The following is a 19,440-nucleotide window of genomic DNA, read 5'->3' on the forward strand; positions in this document are numbered from 1 at the left end:
AGAAGATGAATGTGTTTGTAGCATGGTCAGAGCAGTTGAAGGAGTCTTGCATGGATTAGACTTGTCAAACCATTGGTATCTGGAACTGTAAGGTGGTAGATGGTTCTCTGTAAGGCAGCAACATCTTAAGTTTCCTATAGCCATGTAGGGATATGAAAGTAAGGTTTAATTTCAGAGCAGTATGCACTCATGACCTTTTTGCTGTGTAATAAGCTCTAATTAATAATTCCACTCAAGGTGCTGCAATAATCATTAGCTCAGTAAGAATCTTAACCAAAATATAAACAATTGAATGAACATTTTAGTACAGATTTTACTGGTTTAAAGAAGATTAACCCCTTAATTATAAAAAAAAAATTAGTCTTTTGCTATCATTAAGTGACTTTTCTTTAGTACAAATTGGTGGGATTTAATTACCATATTCATAATATCTCAGTTTTAAAAATGTGGAAAAATTTAATCTGGCTTCTTACAAATATTCCTCTATCAGATTAATAAAAGATCTTCAAAATTTCAGTGTGAACAGGGCAGGAAGAATAATCCAGTGCCATTCTGGTAGCGACAGCCAACAATAAAATTATTTTTCTTAAATTATTATTAGAAACAAGTAATACTTGATAAAAAAATCAACATACAAGAAATATTTTAATGGAAACTGACAAATCAAATGAACCAATTCAAAACAGGAAGTCTGCCCACCTCCAGATTTCAAAAGCAACATTCTTTATGATAATCTCTGGTTCACTATAGTTATTAGGGAATTAAGATTAGAAAAATGTTAATTAAACTCAAAGTAACCACTATACTGGAAGACCCCAGATAACTTGGGTATTCTGCAATTATCTTTGTTGAAACACAGATTTGGTGTTTTGCAAAGAAATCATTTGTTCTGCCTTAGTGAAGCTAATTATTCTCAGCATGCATCCACTGTTTCAAATTGCAAAAGGCACATCAACCTTTGCTGTATGTTGCAGGAATTAAAACCCAATCAAATGAGATAATGAAGTGCATACAAAGAATATGATTCCACTTTTGCAGTGCAATAAAAGTGAAAACCATTTAAAGAAATGTTGCAAAAATCATAATTTAGAGAGGAAAAACATGCTGTAAAGCAAATGTTTACTATTAATTTTAATTACTTTGTTGCTTAGAGGTAAGCATTAGGTTTATTTATCATGAGGCTTAAGACTTTTCTTTTTAATGACTGAGGAATACATTGGCTAACAGTCCAACATGAAGCAACCTAATGCAGGAGATTTTTAATTTCATGGAATACCAAGGAAATAATCCATGTTATGTCAGAGATAAACTTACAATTGTTGGAATTTTATGAGAATATATTAAGAAAATTTTATGAAAAGTAGACTAGCACTGGTGTTCCTCTGTACTTGTATGTTCTGAAATAATGAAATATATTAGTGCTGCTGTTCATTAAAATAAATACCATCTGTGCTTATATCAGCAACACATTACCCATTTAAAAATCTCTACTTACTCTGTCTTTATCTGTGAACCTATTTTTTTCTAAGAACACTAAACCATTATAAGCCCGTATAATTGCATAATGAGCTAGTGAAATATGATTGAGTCTGGGTCTGTGCTCCATTTCACTACAGAGAAATCTCTTGTGGTTTAAGCCCATTGAGTTAATATTTTTTTATTCTTTGTTTTGGTGTTTTTTTGTTTCTGTTTTTTTTTTTTTTCCACATTAGCCATTGTCAGTGATGTTTCCGGTCCCCCAACAATGACAACGCTACCTTTCAATTCAGATGGGGTGATATTAAGATGGATTATGGGTTTTGTCCTTTGCTTGTTATGGGAGAAACCAGAGCAAGCTTTCCTTTCAGCTGCCAAGAAAGTGCAGTCATCTCAGCAGCCCAGAATGTGAGAACAGCAGGACTCAAACATCAGCAGTGGCAACACAGAGAGCATGAAGTTTCTGCTCATTACACACTGTGGGGGCTGCCTGTGTGGAGCAGTTTACTCTGCAAAGTATCGATTGAGGATAATACCCACTGTTAGTTATTTATATGCCAATACAATGTCCTGGCTATTAGTATATTAATGGGTTATTTTTTCCCCTTGATTTTGTGTTTTTTTCCCTCCATACTACATTTCATTTTTGTTTACATAATGCCCATCATATATACTATGTTGCTCTAGAGTCAAGGAACATGGCAGTTTGACCAGCATGTACAGGTCCAAGCTCAGTGTCATGAGTACAGGAAGGCTCAGTGATGCATGATGTATAAGCACTGGTATTTCCAGAGCTCAACATAGTACTTGTCACATGGTAGGCACTCAGTAAATTTTGTCCCATTTTTTTGTTGAATGAATGGGTTAATTTTCCTTAATTTGGGAGATATATCAGAGATTATATAAGAATTGTGGTAAAGATAAGTGGGTACTGTAAACTTTTCTGTGACCAAATCTGGGTCATGACTCAGCAGGCGCTGGAAGAGCTTAGATCTAGATATGTGGCTGTGTACAATTTTGATGGTATTGCTCTGAAGTCAGTGTTATATCCCTATTTTGAATTTGAACTCAAAATGTAAGACTTTCAGAATATTCAAAGAGCCGCAAAATGTTGTTTCTATCACTTTTCATTTAGGTACACCTGTGTTTATAAAGGCATTTTGCCACAATCCCAGCTCTCTTATGTTGAGGGTTCACAGCAATTTGGTAAATGAAATACGTTGTGGCTTCCATAGTCTTACTTGCTGATAGAGTTTTGAAGAACTGCTTTTATTCATATCCCAGCTTAACTGCTTATGTTTATCTCTCTTTAGTTGAGTAAAATTGGATGGTGAGCTATTGTTCAAGCAAAACTTGACAGCTCTCGACCCATTATTCAAGTTAGAAAAGAGAATAATTAAAAAATAATACTCTTTATCATCTGGGACCTATTGCAACATTCTCTGTGCCGTCAATTAGCAAATAAAAGAAAAATATTTTCTTTGTAAATTATAAAAGGATGCAATTGTCATATGCTGAGACAGGTTAGCATCTGTATCTCAGGGGAAAAACTTTTGGAAGTAGCAGATCTGCCAGTAGCAATTAATTAGAAAGCTTTTTATACTGTTTTCAGTTACAGACGTGTACCAGCAGCTTGAGAAAATTGGTAGTGACGTCTGCTGTCACCACAGGGTAGTACAATGGATGGAGCTAATTTAGTGACATTTGCTTTTTTTTTCCTCAGAGTGTCATATCTTCATCTTACACTGAGCTTGATTTTCATTGCCAAATGAATTCAGCATAAATATAGTTTTTTATTGCATTATAATGCATGGTGTGAGATATAAGCATATCTTAGTCTATAAAAATGAATGCATCTATACTTACAAATGCCAAGATGTGTTGAACAGCTGGTCTCTTTTCACCACCTACTCAGCAGAAGTATAAAGCAAGGCCACTTTCTTAGCAAAGAAAGACATATCCACTTAAAATATCAATATCAAAACTAAAAAATATTAATTCTTCTAAAAGAATCATAACTATTATGTAGTAAATTAAATTTTATCTCAAAGACATGCTTCATTTTTTTAATTTGTTAGTGGTGCTCCTGTGTGCCAAGATTCATTCATTCTTAGGAAGAGTATTGTTCTTGAATTCATTCTGCGTTTCCAGTCCTGGAACACTTAGGCACAGTTGTTACTCCTCCTTTCTGATTACTAAAACAAGGAAAACAGTTCTTTTTTAAATTTTAGGCATGTGAATTATTTATTGAAATGATTTCCCTCTTGTCACAAATACTTGTCATGCATCTGTTATGAACCTTATAGTACTCTGAATAAATTCGAATTAGACAAATGTTTGTGTTTTTACATTTTTCAGTGCAGATAGTCTCTACTGAATCACTAATTTTTAGAAAGCTGTCTCTCATCCAGACAACACAGTATATAGAGAAATCATGGCATCCTACTACTTTCACCCCTAACACTAACTACATGTGAAAGTTGTTAAACCTTTGTGTTATTTTTTTCTTTTGCCATGAAATAGTATCTTCGCCATCTATGTCATCTGATGTGAAAGTTTTAAATGACATTTAACTTGTAAAGGTAATGAACATGAGTCAATTAAATATTAATATTAAATATTAAGGTTTTGTTTTAATAGTTGACTAGAAAATATATAAGAGAAAAATAGAGAATAAAATAATGACTCCCAATTAAAGATGAGGGAGGAACTTACAAGTTTTTTCTGCCTCATCCCCAAACCATACAAAAACGTCAATACTAGAACTTAAAATGTATAAATAAGGCCAAATACAAAAGGAGAAGAGGTAATACAAAATGAGTGGTGTCAAAAAAAAATTGAGAGGGATGCCTGGCTTGCTTAGTCGGTAGAGCTTACCACCCTTGATCTTGGGTTTGTGAGTTTGAGCCCCCATGATGGGTGTAGCGATAACTTAAAAAAATTTAGAAAAAAGTGAAAAATTCAGTGAGAAGAAAACTTTAAAAATAACTCCGCTACATGGAGGAAACTGATACCTTATATTTATCAGAGTAAAGCAAAAAATGTTTATCAGGAAAGGTTAGAAATATTTCCTATTCTGAGTGCGAGGTAAAGAAAGTCTGTCGTGTTGTGGAGCCCAGAGAGAGCCATTCGCATTGCAGTTTATGTGAATCATGTCTGGGGGACTGTGAAGTCTGATAATCTGTTACAAAAATGTGTGCAAATACAAAGCTGAAGGGGTAGTACAACATAGGGATCTACTATCTGTCCTCCTCTTTTATCAAAGACAAAACTTTTTTTCTCTCCTATTTGGCCTTATGCATTTATACATTTTAAATTCTGCTACTGATTGTTTTGTAGGGTTTGGGAATGAAGCAGAGATCTTTTCTATTCAATGCATTATGGAGTAATCACCCCCAGCCTGCCTCCAATGTGAATTTATTTTTCTTATTTGATTAGACCAAAGAGAGGTCTACCAATGCCAACTTAATCACTGCCAGCTCTCTAGAGAACAGACTCCAATTTTTGCATTTCAGTGATTATTAATCCACTCTTGCCCACCTATGTGCCCAACAATTTGACCTGAAAATATGTAGACAGGGTACTTACGTAGGCAGACAACAAAAAAATCACAAGGCTTTTGGGTGACACAACTGCCTGATATTGGCATGTAGGAATATGGCAGATATATTGCTTTGTACTTATTAAATCTGTTCCGTTTTCTTCATCTTGGTCATACAGGGAGACATATTTACCAGCTTCCCTTGCAATTAGATTGTGGCTGTATGGTGTAATTTTGACTAATGGTATGTAGAGAGCAGTAATGTAAACATCTCATAGTACTTTAGAACTCTCTTGCCTTTCCCTTCCCTTCAGAGGCAATCATGTAGGCTGCAGATTGAGACACTGAGTCAAAAGATGGAAGTAGTCTAAGACCCTGGAAGGTAGAACAGTTGAATCACTAAACTTGAACAGAGATCAGTAGATATTATCTAATCTGATGAATCTGAAAAAAAAAAAATTAAATGAGCAAATCCTTTAAAGACCTGTGAACAAAATCAAGCATGCCAAAAAATTGGTCATGGAAGTTCTAGAAGGAAAATGAGAAGGGAACAGAAAAACATATTGAAGAAATAGTGCTCAGAAACTTCCCAAATATGAGAAACATTAAGTGCTTAGGGAATTCAACAAACCCTGAGTAGAATAGAAGATCCATATCAACTATAATAAGAAAATATAAAGCATCAGAGAAAGGAGATTCCTCAAATACGAAGAAACCACAACAAAGTCATTAGCTGACTTTTCATCAGGAATAATGGTTTCCAGAAAACATTGCAATGCCATCTTCAAAGAGTTGAAAGAAAACAAAAATATAAACCAAGAAATCCTTATCTGACAAAACCACCCTTCAAAAATGAAGATGAAATAAAGATGTTAACAGATAAAGTCTGAGAAGATTGCTTAATAGACCTGCCTTACAAGAAAACTAATGGAAGTTCATCAGTATGAAAAAAATGAAACTAAACAATAACTCAAATCACATAAAGAAATGGTAAGCATATAATTAAATATAAGAGTCTATAAACATATTTATATTTTCTTACCTCTAAAATATATAAAATTTTATACAGGATTTATAACACTGTTCTCTTGCATTTATAACATATATAGATCACATAGGAGGAAAAAATACATACTGGAAAATTCTATATTTTATGGGAATAATTCTGAAATAGGTGGTAAAAAGCTGAAATAGATATTGTAGTCTTAGAGTAGTAACCATTAAATTAAAAAATTATTTAAAAAAATCCAGAGGGGTTAAATAGGATTCTAAAAAAACACAAAAGAAGGCATAAAGGAGGAGCAGAGGTACAAAGAGTGATAAGACGTACAAACTATTCATAGCAGGACTATTTTTGATAGCCAAAACGTGGAAACAACTCAAATGTCCTTCAGCTGATTCAAGGATCGAGAAAATGTAGTATATCCACAGAAAATGTTATTCAACCATGAAATACAGTGAAATACTGATTCATGATATACCATGAATGAACCTTGAAAACTTATGCTAAGTGAAAAAACCATTCACAAAAGGCCATGTATTTTGGTTTCATTTATGTGAAATGTCCAGACTAGATCAACCCATAGATAAAGTTAGTGGTTGCCAGAGTCTGGGGAAGGGAGGAGTGGGAGTAACTGACAATGGGCTTGAGATTTCTTTTTGGCTTAATGAAAATGTTCTAAAACTACATGGTGGTGATAACACTAAAACTGTGTGGATAAATCTGTGCATTGTACACTCTAAATGGACACCTTATATGGTATGTAAATTATGGTTCAAAGCTGTTATTAAAAAATTAAAAATAATAGCAAAATTACAATGTAAATATAACCATTTGAGTAATTACATTAGATGTGAATAAACTAAAAACCTCAATCCAAAGGCAAACATTTATTGGACTAGACTGAAAACAAACTCAGCTTACATGCTGTCTATAAGGGATACACCCTCAATTCAAATACAAAAATTGAAAGCTAAAGGATAGAAAAAATATTTGCCATACAAACAACAATAAGGGAGCTAAAGTAGCTATGTTGTTAAAAAATAAATAAGCTTCACAATAGGAAAAATTGGTGAAAAAACAAAGAAGGATATGTCCTAATGATAGAAGGGTTAATTTGTAAGGAACACATAACAATCAGTGTATATATGCACACCTAGCAACAGAGCTCTTGAATATATGACATAAAATCTGACCAAACTAAAAGGAAAAATAGACAATTCAGCAGTAGTATCTGGAGATAACAATAATCCACTCTCAATAATTGATAAAACAACTACACAGAAAGGCAGCCGGGATATAGAAATTTAAACAGTGCTATCAATCAACTTGAACTTTATAGAAAACTCCCAACGTCTGAAGGATACATTTTCTTCTTAAGTGCTGGTGAAACATTCTTCAATATAAACCATAAGCTGAATCATAAGACAAGGCTGAACAAAGGTAAAGCAAACAAACCAAAACAACAAATGAAACAAAATGTAGAAATCCTGCAAAGTAGATCTTACTAAAAATAGACTTCCATAAATAGATCTGGAAAACCTTCAGATACATGGTAATTACATAGTGTGTTTGGAAATAATTCCTAGATCAAGGAGTAAATCATAAGGGAAATTAAGAATATATTTGAACTGAATGCAAATAAAACACAACATATCAAAATATATGTAATGTAGATAAGCAATGCTTAGGAGGAAATTTTTGGCTTTATGTCTTATATCAAAAAGTATGAAAGGCCTCAGTAACTTAAGTAAGGAAATACCCTGTGTAAGTACCTAAGTAACCCAAGGGCTCAGTGACCTAAGTTTCTACCTTAAGAAATGAGGAAAAAAGAGCAATTAAACCTAAAGCAAGCAAAAGAAAGGAAATTATAAAATTAGAGTGTAAATCAATGAATTAAAACACAAAATCAATAGAGAAAATTAAAAAGAAAAACAAGTGTGTTCAGTGGAAAGTTAATTTTTTTTTTTAAAGACCTTTAGCTAGACCAAGAAAAAAGAAAATAGACATGAATTCCCAAAGTCAGGGATGAAAGAGAAGAAATCACTACCAGTTCTATATAAATTTAAAGGATTTTAATTTAATATTATGAACAAACTTTTGCCATTGATTTTAACAACTTGGATAACATGAATAAATTCCTAGAATACAAGTAAGCAAAATTTAGGGAAGAAGAAACTGAAAATCTGGGGAGATCTATTACAAGTAAAGAAATTGAAACTGTAATGAAATATTTTTTTCATAAAGGAAATGTCCAGGCCCAGCTGGTGTCAGTAGTGAATACTAAGTATTTCAAGGAGAAGTCATATAGTCCTTCACAAACTTTGAAAATAGAAGAGGAGGGAACACTTCCCAGCTTATTCTCTGACGTGTGTACCACCCTGATACCAAAGCTGGCTAGCATCACAAGTCAGAGCAACAGCAAAAAAACCTCAAGATCAAGGTTCCTAATGAGTAGCTGGAGAAACCTAAACTGAATGTGAAAATCAAATTCAGTAACATAAAGGATTTATACCCTGACTAAGTGTTGATTTATTCTGAGAATGCAAGGTTGATTTAACATGAGAAAATCAGTTAATACACTATATTGATCATTTAAAGATTTATAAAACAGAGCATGCAGAAAAATCATTCAGGAAATTCTGACACCCATTCATGATTAAAAAAAAAAAACTTTCAACGATCTGAGAATTAACGTAGATTTCTCAATCTAGGCATGGAAATGACATCTTTGAAAAAATCTACAGCTCACATCATACTTCATAGTGAAAGACTGCATATTTTCTTTCTAAGATCAGTTACAAAGCCAGGATACCAGCTCTCTCCACTTGTATTTAACATTGTGCTGGAAGTCTTAGCCCAGATAATAGGCAAGATAATAATTATAATAACATTGTAATAACAATTGTGTTTATCTGCAGTTAATTTATATATTGAAAAATTTGAAATTTAGAAAATATTTATTAGAAGTTAGAGATGAGTTAAGCCAGATTGTAGGGTATAAAATCACTATGTAAAAATCAACTTGACTTCTATATCTTGGCAATAAACAATCTGAAACAAAGTTCAGAAAATAATTCTGTTCACGAGTACATCAAAAACAGTAAAACTCGGGTCTTAGTTTAGCAAAATAAGTGCAGTGTGTGTCCTGAAAAGTATAAAATACTCTTGAAAATAATTTATGAAGAGCTAAGTAAACGAAGAGATGTTCCATGTTCATGAATTGGAAGACAGTATCATTAATATGACAGTTCACCTCAAATTCATCTATAGACCATTGCAATGTCTGTCTAATTCTCAGCAGGCAATTTGTAGAAATTGAGAGGTTGATCCTAAAATAAGCGTGGGTATGCAAAGAACTGTGAATAGGCAAAACGTTTTTGAGAAAGAAAAGTTGGTGGTCGTAAGATTATTAAATTTCAAAACTTAGTATAAGCTATAATTATCAAGATAATGTCGTGTGAGCATAAAGATAAGCACATCAGGGGGTCAGAAATCTTTTCATTTATGGTCAAATGATTTTTGCTAAAAAGCCTTGACACAATTCAGTAAGAAAAATAATCCTTTAAATCGTAGTGGGACAATTGGATATCAATGTGTAAAATATGAAATTTAGAACCTTACTTCATAACCATGTACAGACACTAACTCCAGCAGATCAGGGATTTAAACCTTTGTGGCTTCCTCTCCTCTGGTGGCATGTGAAGACCCACCATGGAATTTTATGATGCTGTTGTCCCTCTCACCAACACATTCTTGATGTTTTTGGTGATTAGTGTGCCCTCTGCATGTCCCCTTGGAGGAGCATAATCCATTCTTGGGTCTTCCTTGTCCTTCCATGATGTCTTTATCCCAGCACATCCCTTCCTTCCCTGTCTGCCTTGATACTTCAGGTGTTCCAGTTTCCATCAGTGATCTTCCAGGATTCTAGGAAGAATCCTGCACTGCCCTCTCAGTTCTTGGCAGGGTGTTCAATTCTGTCTCCTTGGAGTGTCCCGTAAGTTAATAAACTCACTCTTATCCTGTCTTAAGTTCTGGCCTCTCATCAGACACTCTCAAAGTCTATCCCCATGAATATTCTTCTGGCTCTTACCAGTACATCCTAGCTAAGTCTTGTAGCTTCTTTTATAATCTTAACAGGCCCAGCATGTCCTATGCTGATTTAATGCAGCAACTTAACCCTGGTGAGTTACCAGCCTCCAGACTAGAAGAGGGGGTGGAACAAGGAACAAGGAAGTCTTGCAAGGAAGAGGGTGTGCTAGCTTTTCACAGGGAGAGGTCACCTGGGAAGGCTTTGGAAACTCAGAGGAGTCTGGAGACAAAGACTTTGAGACATCCACCCAGACATAGTTATCTCACGTATCAGGTTCCAGGTGTTCCCAAACAGAACCCTAATCTCAGCATAACAGACTTGCCTGAGTTTATCAATCAATCATCTCTGCAGTTGTCAGCTCTTAACTGTTACATTTCCAGTTTGATCTTCGGCTTTTTTTCTACTCTACTGCAGCAGGAGACAGGGGTCTCTCTTTAAGGAGTCTTGACCTTCATATTTAGTTTTCAATAGTTTGTTAAAGGCCTGTACCTTTTAATTATCTGTAGGACAGCAGCACAACTGGTGATAACTAGTCAATTATATTGCCTTAAATATGTTGTTCCTCTGTACTTTTCAAATGCCTGAATCCTTGTATTGGCCATGGTGTTCTCTATAGAAACATCCTCTTAAGTCACTAGTGAAATTTTTTTTTTTAGCAATTTGGATACTACCTTGCGTCCATGACTGTTGATGCTCACACACGGCCTAGGATAGGATCCCAAGAAGGATGTGAGCCAAAATATTGTACGTTTTCACCTGATACTCAAAACAAGGGGTCTCACTATTTGGCATATCCATATGGTTTCCAAACAGGTTTAGTTTTGAGTAAAATGGAGAAACTATGAGACTGATTTTCTTTCTGTAAAACTATCTGAAATTTAGAATCTGTCCTCCCCTCACCACACAAACCAGCAAACTAATAAACCAACCAACAAGTGAAACCAACGAGCTTATAAAGAAAAGGAATTGGAAAGAAAATAAAAGGTGAATGTTAGAGTCAGAATTGGGGAAGAAAGCAAAATCTGTGACTCCTTATTACAAAGATAAAAAGTGAAATGTTTTATCTTTTAATACTTTGGTGGGTGTGGCAGAGGGAATTGAAAGAAGCCCAAAATAAATTTTGTCTACCCCAAATCTTGGTCAAGTATGACACCTAGAGGCCACACAGACAGAATTCTTTTGGGTGATTTTTTTTTTTTTTTTAAATATGGCAAGATGCGTTTATGTAGAAAAAATTATTTAAAGTTTTTATTTCAGAATGGACATTCTTAGATAGTTTCCTGTAACACTTGATCGGTGAGCAGTTTTGTGTCTATAGCTTCATTTACGTGTGTAGATAGGTACACATCCTCACTATCTGGAGTTTGGAAATGACAACAGAAATAATAAAGACAGATGAAAGGACACCACCTGAGGGGTGATAGGTTCAGAATTGTCTCATTTCTAAGCATTAAAAAAATATGCTTTTCATTTTTCATCCATTGGTTTGGAAAACTTTTGTAGCCCTGGCTCATTAATACTTGAACAATTCTTCGTGAAAAATGATGAACGATTTCCTTCATGGCAGGCTGTACAGATGGTCAATTTAATCTGCATCCCTGAGACTTCTCATGACTAAATTTTGACATCATGTCATTAAACATTTGTGTATTATTTATATCATATTCTAGAAAACAAAGATTGTTATGTCTTGCTATGTCTTGCCGTCCATCAGTTTTATTGGTAGGATTTATCCAACTGGACACGATAGCTCTCACAAAGGAACATGTATCTGAATATATATTTCACATCTGTCTCCTTAGAGACCCATATATTTTTGTCCTCAAGTGCAATAATGGCATTGTTATAGAACAGATATGTGGCAGTTGTGGAGACAAATGCTTGCATGACTCAGTTTCTGTAAGCTTGTCCAGAGATGTCTTTACTACTAACTGATCAGCCGTGTGTGTGTGTGTGTGTGTGTGTGTGACCCTTAAGCCTTTTATAAATTGAAATTAAAGGAGGAAACAAACTGTTCGCTATTTTCAAACACCGCTGCAGATTATTCACCCTAGTTGTGTATTTTAAATGGCAGTAAATTTTTGACTTAGAAGTGATTCCTGGCTCTTAATGTATAATACTTGAACTTGTAGCTATAACATTTAAACTCTTGACCAGATGAGTAATTATTATACCATCATGGATAAATGTAAACATCAGGCTCTTAAATTTTCTTTTGACAGTAAGCTATTAAGTATAGCATCTGATGGCTTCTTGAAGGGCTAATTACCCTGCACATTAAAATGTACTAACTTGACTCTTTAGATTCTCTGTTTTCAGTTATATAATGAGTTTCTACTTGGTGAATTGGTTTGGGACTCCCTAAGAAAGCTTAAATTGGGCTGTTATGAACACAGTACTTCCAGCTTGAAATCTTCCTTCCACTGGAGTTGGAGGATTTCAGGGTACACCTGAAAGGCCCTAACAGTAGCTGAGAAATAAATAAACCAGGATAGGAAAGCAGTGCCATTGCAGAGTGATCTGCAGAGTTTGCCCTAAGAGGACAGCACTGAGGAAACCATAGCAGGTTCTGTGTTCTTCTTTGGTGTAACTGTTGAAAGAAATGCTCCTTTAGGGAACCATACATTTGTTAGGATCAGGCTTTCTTTGTATTCCTTATCAATCTATAATCTTTTGATTGTAGCCTGGTTTATTCATTCATTTATTTATTTATTTTAAACCAGTGAAAGAATAGTAATCCACACTAGTTTATCTCTCCTAATCACAGACTCACAGAGCTAGGACTCTCTGAGCTTTTAATTCCCTCTTAGAGGCCTAACAGAGTGGAAAGTAAACAAAGACCGAATTTGCAACCTTAAACATTGCTAATTTCCTCTGATGTCAGAATACTTAAACAGGCAGGACCTGGGAATTATTTGATCAAACCTGCTTTTAATCTAATGCATGCAGAAGGGCTGCATCTGGAATGATCTGCAAAACGGCAGGCGTCCCGGGAGAGCTTTATGGAAGGTTTCCTCTTTCAGAAACGGTAGTTTCCTCATTTTAAACTCTTGAGTTGGCTGTGTTGTTGGAGTAAAGTCATAAAGAGTAGTTTTCCTGCTTTTTAAATTTTATTTGGCCAAGTATTGCTGACCGGATGTGGATAGTTTTCTTTGGCTTTCTGTTTGCTGACTTTTTAATTGGCTAAATGCCTTATTATTTTAGCTTAATAGAAAATGAATTAATAAAAAGTTATTGAAGGAAAAGAGAGAAAGAGCAAGGGCAAAGCATTATCTGATTTCTCACACATTCCTTTATTGTATATGGTTTAAGAAAGTAAAAGCACAAAGAACAAAAGACCCCAAAACATTAGGTAATTTAGATTGTGAAAGGCATTTTTCTACAGTAAGAGTTCAGAGAAATTAGTGTCCAGGATTTTTAAGTAAAGAATGTACTAATTTGGAGATACCCAAATAATGGAAACCCCATTTTCCCTTTGATTTTTTCACAACTGTGGGGATACTTAAAGGTAGCATATTTTTTGACAGAAGTAGATAAAGGGATAGCACTTTTATTACTGCATATTTGAAATAAAATTTTATGATTAGTTTTTGTAAAATTTTATCCACGTAACTAGATTAGCATTGTGAATGCTAATTAAATACTATTTCAATTTTAAAGCCCTTAAAAGACAGTGTACTTCGATTTGTCACAGTAAGTCAGTACTGTTCATATTTCTATTGAGGACAGATTAAGTCAAAAAGAAACACAATGTTTACGAAAGTGTTCAAATGCATTTCAACAGCAAGTAAACAACTCTGCTCTTTCACTCTGTTTTTCACATCTGATCATAAATACTGCTCCCCACGTCAAGTAATTCAGAAGCCACCGCTTAAAAATACATTATAAACACTGATGCTTTGTGTAAATACACACTAAGAATAGCATGCCACTAGATCCAGCGTTTGACTCCTTGGATGACGATGAATTTCAATGCCTGTTATTTGTCATGCTGAAGCCTGTCGGGTGATGATTCTTTTTATTGGTGTATCCTTCCAAACATATTTCATCGCACCATGTGCAAGGGAGTTCTTTGGGCGGGCGTGTTGGATCGGGGTGTCCCCTCTCCCCTTCGCTCCTTCATTTCTTGCCCTGGCGCTCTCACCGCCTCCTGCCTCCAGCCCCCTCTCTCTTCTTTTCGGCTCACACCCCCCTCCTCTCTCTCCAGCTGGCGACGACGGGGTTGCGCTGCCTCCCAGACCTCAAGGACCTGCTCAGTCAGCTGGGGCCCCCTGCGGACGGCTGCCTCCCTCTCCACTAGGACCTGCCACTCTGCGCGGAATGGCAGCCGCAGCAGCATCCCCGCCAGCGGCGGTGGCGGCTGCAGCCACGGCCACCGCGGACGCTATTGTTCCCTGGTGTTAAACGCGCTTTCCCTCCTTTTCATCTGAAACGAACAATAGCAGGAAAGAGCTTTGCTTTCTGTACTCTTTGGGAAGACGGTGTGAGGGCAAAGAAAAATTCCCTGCCAACCGCGTTCCGGATTCGGACGCTGGAGCGGCAGCGGGCGGCATGGAGCTGCCAGCGAGGCGCTCTGCGTCCCGGAGCCCGGGCGCTGCCGGCCCGCGCCGGGGTGTCCTGCAGCTGCTGCCGCTGCTCCTGCTGCTGCTGCGCCCGGGAGCCTGCTGGGCTGCGGCTCAGGGCGAGGCTGAGGCACCCACCCTGTATCTGTGGAAGACTGGTAAGTGGGACAGAGTTCTCCCTTCTTCTCATCTTCGCGTCTGGGTCCATATTACAAAACTGCTGGGCTTCAGGAGGGACCCCTGCGCTTCTTGAAAGCCCGGGTGTCCTGGGATCTTAAGGTAAAAACTGTGATTACTAGGAAGCAAATTAGGTCATGTCCGATGCTATTAGGAGAGAAAAACCTAACAACTAAGAGGCATTAGTGAGTCACTGGAATGATATTTCTCTCGCAGCTCTGTAGTTAATGAGGACAACCAACACCGCACTTTCATAATGAAGTGCGTTTTTAACCTCTGGATTTTCATTCTACTAGGAGTTTCTTAAATATATTTCCAGCAAAGAACAGGTAAACAGCTTCGAGCCGCTCTTTATTCTGTCTTTAGGCAGTTTGCTCAATGCCATGATATATGTGGGCATAGAGTTGAATTTAAGTATAGCTTTGTGATATGTGGGACACGTGGAAACAAGCCAAGCGAGGGTAGTCCTAACAGTTAAAGGCAAATGGGGCTCCAGTGATCTCGCGCAGAGGGTGTGATGACCAATTCTTAAGTAGTGAATTGCGCGATTTTTAAAGTGCACAATTTTAAGGATGTTTAGATTTAAACTTTTCCTGCCTTGAGAATTCTTCTGCTTTGTTTTCAGCCAACTAACAAAAGCAGTAACTAATTGTGCCTCAGAACCTCCAGGCAAAGTGCTGACTCGAGGTCCTGGTGGGACAGTGACAGGCAGGAAAACAATACCAAGTGAGGAATTACTCCCCTTTCCCTAGTGGCTCTTTTTCCCCCCTCTAAAGGACGTGGAGAGTTCTTCAGCAGACCTGAAACTTGGCATGTTTATAAGAATGAAGTGAGAAGCATTATTCCTATTGCTTAGAGGTAGGGCTCAATTAAGAGTTTCTTGGCAATGCCTGAACATTAAGAGAAGGCTGTGATAGAAGGGAGGGAAAAGGTGTATTTGTCATGGGATTGCAAACAAGTTACAGAGTGGGTCTCTTTCCTGGCTTCAACTGTCTGTAGCCCCCTGCTGCAGACCGGTTAGTTTACTCTACAATTACACCGCTATTCTGAAATTTTAAAGAAGTTGCATCTATCCAGCAACTTAGCAGATTGAACAGAAATTTATTACAAGCCAAAGTACCTAATTTGTCTCCAAATGTTGCAAGAAATATCACACACGCTTTTAGAAAAGCCACTTGGATGTTAGCATTAGACATTCTTGTTAACACTGGAAGTTTAAATATTAGTTGATTAGTGGATGCAGATGAAATCATATTAATTTATTTCAACTTGAAACAGAGAGTTGAAGACCTCCTCTAATTTAGCTAAACCCATGATTTTACTTTTCAAAGACTCAGTCATAACAACAAACAGTAATCAAACTATAATTTGGCATTAAATGGTATTATTTGGATGCTTGGTAAGAGCTTCTCAGGTAAGGGTTGGGCAAAATAGTACTTGCCTCGTTGAAATTTGTGCTATTAAAGTAAGAAAAGCCAAGCAGTAATTCAGATCGAAGAAGAGTGTAGGCAACATTCACTGTGCAGCATCTGAGGTGCCAATATATGTCAACATAAATGTCATGGTGGGAACACAAGCCAATAAACCGTTTAAAATAATGGAAAAGTCTCAGGAGCAAGGATATGGAGACCTTGGTTCCAGTGCCAGTTCCAGCTCTTGCTAGCTATAGGGACGTTGGCAGTTCACTTAACTTTTGACCCCTAGTTTTCTCAGCTGCATATAAATGTGATGATACCTTCTTCTGACCATTCATAGTGTTATGAAGATTGAATGAGTTATGAAAAAGTAATCTGTAAATTTCAAAGTTAAGTGCGTGTGCAAATACAAGCTAGCATGATGAGGATGATAATGACATCCCTTTGGTAATCGTCCTCAGTTTGATGGAAAAAAATGAATTAAGCTGGGGAGGAAAATAAGACCTCTTCATTTTTTTTCCAGGCAGAAAGGAGGCTTTACTATTTGTATAAAGAAATTGAGAGTTGTTATAAGAACACAGGAATATTTAAAGGGGAGGGATATACTGGAAATGAAAATGTAGAGATGAAAGAATCAAAAGTGTGTATCACTTGAGGAAAATAAAGAGTCACGAAGAGAATTGGGAGAGAAAATGAGGTGAGACTGTTCAGGATGTCTATTCCAATAGAATATGCTTGGTCTTGGTATAGCAGATTATAGGGAGTCACATTATTGGTCAGATCATTGAATTACAGGGATGTAATAAAAGGATAAGGAACTAGGACAGGAACTCTAACAGTGTGTCTATCACTGACAAGGTGCAGAGCATTGGCAAAGTCATTTAATGACTTGGGTTCTTGGTTTCTGAGTTTGTAATATTCATTGATTAGAAAAGATGATATCTAAGGGCCTTCTCAGCCTTAACATGTTTGGTGTATATGTATACATCTTCTCACACCTACACCATAAATACACATAAGGACATACCTATACCATAAATACATATATGCATATATATACCTAGTTTATTAATGTAATTATACATGTAATATATATGTACATAATAAGGTCTATAATACATGATATGTGATATATAATATATAGAATATGAAAGTTTATGTATTATATGAGTTACTGAGGACTCACTGTGAGTTACATGGAGTCAGTGAGGTAGAGTCTGACTAGGCTATTGTCATCCCTTCCTTCAAGAAATTCACAATTGAACAATACTATAAATATACAACAATTACAACCTGGTGTACCATACTCATGAACAAAACACTGTGACAGTAGGGATGTTGTGTAGCTGATAAAGGGGGCTGTGGAGAGTTTTAAAGAGGAGTAAATGTTGATTGGGATTTTGAAGGATGAGAGCTGAATTTTTTTCTCTGGGAGGCATGGAGGTCCATTTCAAGCAGAAAGAAGAAAGAAAATAAAAATGAAAGACACAACAACATTCTTAGGTCTTGAAAGTACTGCAACTCAGGTCTAGGATCTTTGGTGGGAATGAATGGATATAATGCCAGTTTGATGGGTTGGGGAAGATTGTAAGAGAACCTTCAAACTTTGATAAAGGGTCTGGAGCTTAACCTCTAAGCAAGTGGAAACTGGGAAGCTTTGTGCAGAGGATTGACATACTCTTTGCCCATAATGGAGAGAGATGAGTGAAGAAGCTGGGATTCAGTAAGAAGAGGGACTGACAGGCAAAGGGGAATAAAACTAGGACCACAGAAGTGAAGAGTGAGTAGAGGAGGGCTGGAGGTTACACTGCAGAAGTCTTATCTTAGCTTTAGAGTGTAGGGACCTCTGTGCCATGGAGAGGAGGAACTCATCCTTTGAAAATCTCCGTCATATCTATACCCAGTTACTTGAGACCAGGAATGTGAAAGAAGGAAGAACAGGTTTCCTGGGGTTAGAGAAGAAGAATATCAATTTAATTAGCTATACTAAACTTGATGTAGTAATCCATTCAGATGAATAAATCTAAGGGGAAAACTAGTGATTAAATGGGTAGTTTAGGAGAGAGAGGCTGAAAGCGTAGGCTTGGATTTCAATAAATGTATGATATTTCAGAGCATGGTAGTTGGAGGGATCATTTAAAGAAGAGAAATGCTGAAAAGAGGGGCGAGGATACTTCACAGAGAATATTGAGATTTAAAGGGCCACTGTCAGGAGAGACCCGGGGAAGAGTCAGAGAAAGTGTGGACAGAAAAGGTCCAAGGAAAATGACAATACGTGCTAAATGAAAGATATCTTATGAAGGGGATGGTGGCAAAAAGTGTAAAACATTTCTGAAAGACTGGAAAGGAATTATGAAATATTTCAGAAATGATCACATGAAAGGGGGAATTGGTAAGATACCTAACAGTGTGTTGAGAAAGGATGTTTTAACTGGAGTGATAGAGATATAAACTTATTTGAATAATAAACAAGATAATGGAAAAAGTATAATATTGATAAAGTCAAATAACCCAGAGGCGTTTAAATCACCACTGTGCTGTTTTTTAATAGTGAAAACCCCAGAATAGAAGGTGTTAAAAATATTTATTAAAATACAAAGATTAAAAGTTTTAATACTTTGTTGTCACTTTTATATGAAGGATAGCTTGTCTTTGTGTGAATAGTTGAAAAACAGATTTCATATACACTTATTAAAGCACTTATTATTGGAAGATAATTACTGATAAGTGTTAGTTTTTCATTCTTTAATATTCTAGAATATGGAATTTTTTCAATAATAATTATGGCTAATATTTACCTAGAAATTCTAAATTAAGAGTATCAATGCATTGAATAAAATGTGATTGACTTAACATGAGTAGGACAGAAAATAGTGAATACCTCTAACTTCTATCAACTTCTGTCACATATATTTCAGAAAGGTCTTAATGAAATAATTGAATTTATTATTTTTTAATTGCTGTATAATTGATGTACAGTGTTAAGTTAGGTTCAGGTGTATAATACAAAGATTTGAGAGATTTATACATTAGGCTATGCTCACCACAAGTGTAGCTACCCTCCGTACCATACAATGCCATTACAATACCATTGACTATATTTCCTGTGCTGTACTTTATATTATTGTGATTTGTTCATTCCATAACTGGAAGCCTTTATCTCCCACTCTCCGTCA

The 19,440-nt window shown here is 36.1% G+C and overlaps 1 protein-coding gene across 8 annotated transcripts in view; it reads left to right on the top strand.

The window, feature by feature from the left end:
* The window catches only part of THSD7A (thrombospondin type 1 domain containing 7A), a 773,396-nt gene that overhangs the window by 333,930 nt on the left and 420,026 nt on the right, over positions 1–19,440 (top strand). For 3 of the 8 annotated variants that reach the window (XM_087861026.1, XM_087861027.1, XM_087861028.1), the window contains exon 1: positions 14,080–14,830. The exons of 3 other annotated variants lie outside the window; for them this stretch is intronic. In XM_087861026.1, the coding sequence (XP_087717152.1) occupies positions 14,662–14,830 (169 nt within the window). In that variant the 5' untranslated portion in view covers positions 14,080–14,661. Of the gene's footprint in view, positions 1–14,079; positions 14,831–19,440 lie in introns of those variants that run through there. 2 more of the 8 variants (XM_045793139.2, XM_087861025.1) reach the window with 1 other exon arrangement.

Source organism: Ursus americanus, chromosome 3 (genome assembly GCF_024610735.1).
Source record: "Ursus americanus isolate L20-20 chromosome 3, mUrsAme1.1.p, whole genome shotgun sequence".
NCBI lineage: Eukaryota > Metazoa > Chordata > Mammalia > Carnivora > Ursidae > Ursus > Ursus americanus.